Here is a 5,179-nt window from a genome sequence, read left to right as displayed (position 1 = left end):
ATAGTTTTTTCCTCCATCTATTCTCTCTATCCCAGCTATTCTCCATGGGCTTCTCTCATCCTCTCAATCCAACTGTATCCGTCACACAAGGAGAACTAATCACCCGCTGCTTATCCATACCATTTTCATAATAGGATTTTGCTGCAAAAACAGGAAATAAATTGTAAAGGGCATAATTTGTAAAAATACGAATCGTGCTCCGCTTCTAACTCACGACTGTGATCAATTCCAATAACTTTTAAAGTAACTATAATTGTCTTTGACCTGGCTTCTTGCACCTCCTGTAAAAACAGGGTCACCCAACGTTGGTGAACCACTGTTCCAGATAGAGCGCATAATCTTTCCACATTTTGGTGTTAAATTGAGATTTTGTGTCACTGATCAACACACAATACATTTAGGAAATTAATAAAACATTTAAAGCTGACATTTCTTGAGTCAATACTGTAAGTATTCAACCCCTTTGTAATGCCAAGCCTAAATAAGTTCAGGAGTAGAAATGTGCTTAACAAATCACATAAGTTGCATGGACTCATTCCGTGTTCAATAGTAGTGGTTAACATGATTTCTGAATGACTGCCGCATCTCTTTACCCCCACGCATACAATTATCTGTGAAGTCTCTTCATAATCCAGTACTGAATTTTGAGCGAAGATTAAACCAGAAAGACCAAGGAGGTTTTTCAATGCCTCGCCAAGAAGGACATCGATTGGTAATAAAATAAAAAGGCAAATGCTGAATATCCTTTTGAGCACGGGGAAGTTCATAATTTCACTTTGGATGGTGTATCAATACACCCAGTCACTACAATTATACAGGCGTCCTTCCTAACTCAGTTGTTGGAGAGAAAGGAAACTGCTCAAGGATTTCACCATGAATAGTAACCTAATTGACAGAGTGAAAAGAAGGAAGCCTGTACAGAATAGAAATATTCCAAAACATGGATCCTGTTTGCAACAAGGCACTAAAGTAATACTGCCAAATATGTGGCAAGGAAATTCACTTTTTGTCCTGAATACAAAGTGTTATGTTTGGGTCAAGTCCAGCACATCACTGAGTACCACTCTGCATATCTGTTTTCCACTAGACACTTGGAGATGAATTCACCTTTTAGCAGAACAATAAACTAAAACACAGGGCCAAATCTACACTGGAGTTGCTTACCAAGACAATGTTCCTGAGTGGCCTAGTTACAGATTTGACCTAAAACGGCTTGAAAATCTATGGCACAGACTTGAAAATGGTAGTCTAGCAAGGATCAACAATGAACTTGACAGAGCTTGAAACATTTTGAATGGAATAATGGGCAAATGTAGTACAATCCAGGTGTGCAAAGCTCTTAGAGACTTACCCGAAGACTCACAGCTGTAATTGCTGCCAATGGTGCTTCTACAAATGATTGACTCAGGGGTGTGAATACTTATGTAAATTAGATATGTATGTATTTCATTTTCAATAAGCATTTCTAAACATGTTTTCACTTTGTCACTATGGAGTATTGTAGATAGATTTTTTTAAATCAAATATAAATTTGGGGTTTAACGCAACAAAATGTGGAATAAGTCAAGGGGTATGAATTCTTTCTGGAGGCACTAACTCACCATACAGATAAGATACTCCATCCACTTCCACATTGAGCTCCTGCAATTAGATGCTCCATTTTGTGAACCATTTAACCAATTAGTTGTCTTGCAGTGTTAGTCTTGCACTCACTAAAGCATGTTTGTGTCCGTTTGTTAAAAGATGCAACCCTATAATGTACGTGGATAACCACTGGTAGGAAGGTGATGTTAGCTAGCTACAGTAAATATATTCTCAAATCAAATCAAATTTTATTTGTCACATACACATGGTTAGCAGATGTTAATGCGAGTGTAGCGAAATGCTTGTGCTTCTAGTTTCGACAATGCAGTAATAACCAACAAGTAATCTAACTAACAATTCCTAAACTACTGTCTTATACACAGTGTAAGGGGATAAAGAATATGTACATAAGGATATATGAATGAGTGATGGTACAGAGCAGCATAGGCAAGATACAGTAGATGGTATCGAGTACAGTATATACATATGAGATGAGTATGTAAACAAAGTGGCATAGTTAAAGTGGCTAGTGATACATGTATTACATAAGGATGCAGTCGATGATATAGAGTACAGTATATACGTATACATATGAGATCAATAATGTAGGGTATGTAAACATTATATAAGGTAGCATTGTTTAAAGTGGCTAGTGATATATTTACATCATTTCCCATCAATTCCCATTATTAAAGTGGCTGGAGTTGAGTCAGTGTCAGTGTGTTGGCAGCAGCCACTCAATCTTAGTGGTGGCTGTTTAACAGTCTGATGGCCTTGAGATAGAAGCTGTTTTTCAGTCTCTCGGTCCCAGCTTTGATGCACCTGTACTGACCTCGCCTTCTGGATGATAGCGGGGTGAACAGGCAGTGGCCTTCCTGTAACATCTTCTCTGACTGGTCATAACGTTGAACAATATTTAGTTCATGTTTTGAAAGTTGTATCTTTCCCTCTCTTCAGTTTTTGATGTTAAATAAACGTTGGGAGCATCCTGTATCTGCCAACTGCGCTACTTCCCCCCCTGTAATGCCATTGAACAAGACACCACGTCTCCCTCTTTCTACCTGTGATCCAGTATACTTTAGTTCAAGTTGAGAACATATGGTATCTTGTAGTGGACTCCATAAGTGTTAAGGTGACCTGGAGCGGGAAACAACACTGCAGATTCAGTCAGTCTGTCTCTGCAGTGTCTCCCACCTGCTGATGCTCTGTGTGACACCAGTCCATTAGCGCCACTGTTGAGCTCTCACCATCCCCACAGAAGGAGCTATGGCCTGTCTGGTCTGTGCTGCAGTTCTGCTGCCCCCACATGTTAGCTCTGGAGATTTCACCCAGATCTATTTTGAAACCTAGGGGTGTGTGTGTGTGTGTGTGTGTGTGTGTGTGTGTGCGTGTGTGTGCGTGTGTGTGCGTGTGTGTGCGTGTGTGTGCGTGTGTGTGCGTGTGTGTGCGTGTGTGTGTGTGTGTGTGTGTGTGTGTAGGGAAAGCCTCCAGACAAGCCCGCTAGAACTCTCTTTTTAAGAGATGAAGTCTGAGTGACCAGTCACTGCCTGAAGAAAACACTGGGGCCACTTACCAACCCCTGGGGAATATCACCACCCTAATAGCTATTATTCCTTTCTGCCTAGAGAATAGACCCTGCTTGTCCTTGTTCTACTACTCACGATGTCAAGCATGTTAGCCTCCACCAGGTGGGAAACAAAGTAGTATCAATGAGGTTATTTTACTTGTATTTGTTGGTGGTCGGATTTTAATGTGCTTGCTAACTTTGGAATTTTATTTTTGTTTTTGCAGTTTTCAGAAATTAATAGATTTTTATTCTTATTGTGTTTTGTTTCAGTTATTTTTGGCAACCCCATAGGGGGTGTTGAAAAAATGTTCACTTAAATTGCTTTCTCATTTCACTTAGTCACTGCATGATGTTTATATATCTCCACATGGCTGACGTGCTCTCGATTTGTCCCTTCCCCTCTCTTTTTCCTCTCTACAGCTGGCCATGAAGCATAAATGTTAAACTTTGAGGAGAGGGGTCCACCAAGCGTGCCAGACGCCATAGGGCAGGTTTCAGATTGTATTATTTGTATTTCTTGTAACGAAGGTAACATTTATTTGTTTCTAACGAAGATCTGATGACAAGGAGGGGGAGAGGAAGAGGGACGGAACACAGATGAGACAGTTGAGAGCAAATGTTTCACGGCTAACTCTTCTTTTACTCCCTCCATTGCTCCCAAAATACTCCTTGACCTTACTGTGACAAACCATGGAAATGACTGACTATGGTCACTGCCCTCCCCACCCCAACACACACACACCACCGTCCAAATCCCCCTAAAAGGAACAGGTCTTCAACTCCCTCAAAGAAGTGACTTTACATGCGGTGCTGGAAAAGGAGAATATAACTGCAGCAGAGTGTATGACATGACAGATGCATATCATATGATGGCTATTTTACTGTACAGAGTCAGCAATGTACACCCCAGTATGTGAACATCAACTTGTCTAAAGGAGATGAGCTCTTCACTCTTTTGTCGTTTGACTATTTTGCATCATATTGTTTTGAAAAGCTCATTGGTGCATACATTCATTTCAGATGTAATATTAGCCAAATGTGTGGAGGACATTCATGTGGCTTCTAAAAACTACTGCTGCAAGCTTACATTTCAACCAATATGGTATGTTTTCCAAGTTTAATATTCCGCAAAACAGTCTGTGAGCTATTCATTAAAGTGACCAAGGGTTCAGGTGCATGGTCTACCAAAATACACTGTCATTATAAAAGGTTGAATAAAACCCTCACAGAAAAAACAAGTGTTTAGGCTTCACTGTTGGTATTAAGTGTTATTGAAGCACTTGGCTGTATGGACGAGATCAGACGGTGTAAGGTAAGAGACTACTGTATCGTTGTATATTAGCTAGTGTAACAAGCTTATAAGACTGTAATCAGATCATTCTACCACCATTTACAATGTAATTGGTGTCGAATCATCCCTGTAAATATAATTTTGATTGTAACGCTTTCAACTCCAACCTTGGTCACATCTTGTACTTATAGTTTAACTTGTGTTTATATAAAGATTTTTGTTCTGATATGTAAAACAGCATATTGACACATCATCACTAGCAGCATTGTACAATATTGGTCTGCATTCACTGTGTAACCGTGGCTTCCTTACAAGCAATTTGAAGCAACTAAACCACCGCAGTGTGGATATGTCTTGTTTATTACGCTTATATTTTGGATTTGTCCAACCGTCACAATGCACTGACAACCTTACCTTGCAGCGAGCACCGTTAAGTTCTTACTGAAATTCTAGTTGCCTCAAATTCTAATCCGCTGCATCCTTACATTTTGGATGTTCATTGTTTTAATAAAAAAATATTGAAAGTCATTTGTCTGATGGTTATGAAACGTTTTTGTAGCCATTGCAAGCTACTATTGCAAGTCATTTTGTCTACACTCCATTGGTCAGTGAGTAAGTCAGCATCTTTTTACACGTCATATGACTAGCTACGGTCCAGAACAATCCAAGTGCAATGCTTCTATATCAGTGTTTTTAAACGTACTCTTTCATAAGTACTTCAACAGCATGTCGTTTGA

The 5,179-nt window shown here is 39.7% G+C and overlaps 1 protein-coding gene across 2 annotated transcripts in view; it reads left to right on the top strand.

The window, feature by feature from the left end:
• The window catches only part of LOC135525725 (syntaxin-binding protein 6-like), a 119,813-nt gene extending 114,843 nt beyond the window's left edge, over positions 1-4,970 (top strand). For both annotated transcript variants that reach the window (XM_064953524.1, XM_064953525.1), the window contains one exon: positions 3,572-4,970. In XM_064953524.1, coding sequence (XP_064809596.1) covers positions 3,572-3,595 — 24 coding nt within the window. In that variant the 3' untranslated portion in view covers positions 3,596-4,970. The remainder of the gene's footprint in view (positions 1-3,571) is intronic.
• The last annotated feature ends 209 nt before the right edge of the window (positions 4,971-5,179 follow it).

This window comes from Oncorhynchus masou, chromosome 32 (assembly GCF_036934945.1).
Source record: "Oncorhynchus masou masou isolate Uvic2021 chromosome 32, UVic_Omas_1.1, whole genome shotgun sequence".
Taxonomy (NCBI): Eukaryota; Metazoa; Chordata; class Actinopteri; order Salmoniformes; family Salmonidae; genus Oncorhynchus; species Oncorhynchus masou.
Note: the sequence above shows the minus strand (reverse complement) of the source record. Positions and strands in the feature narration are given on the sequence as shown.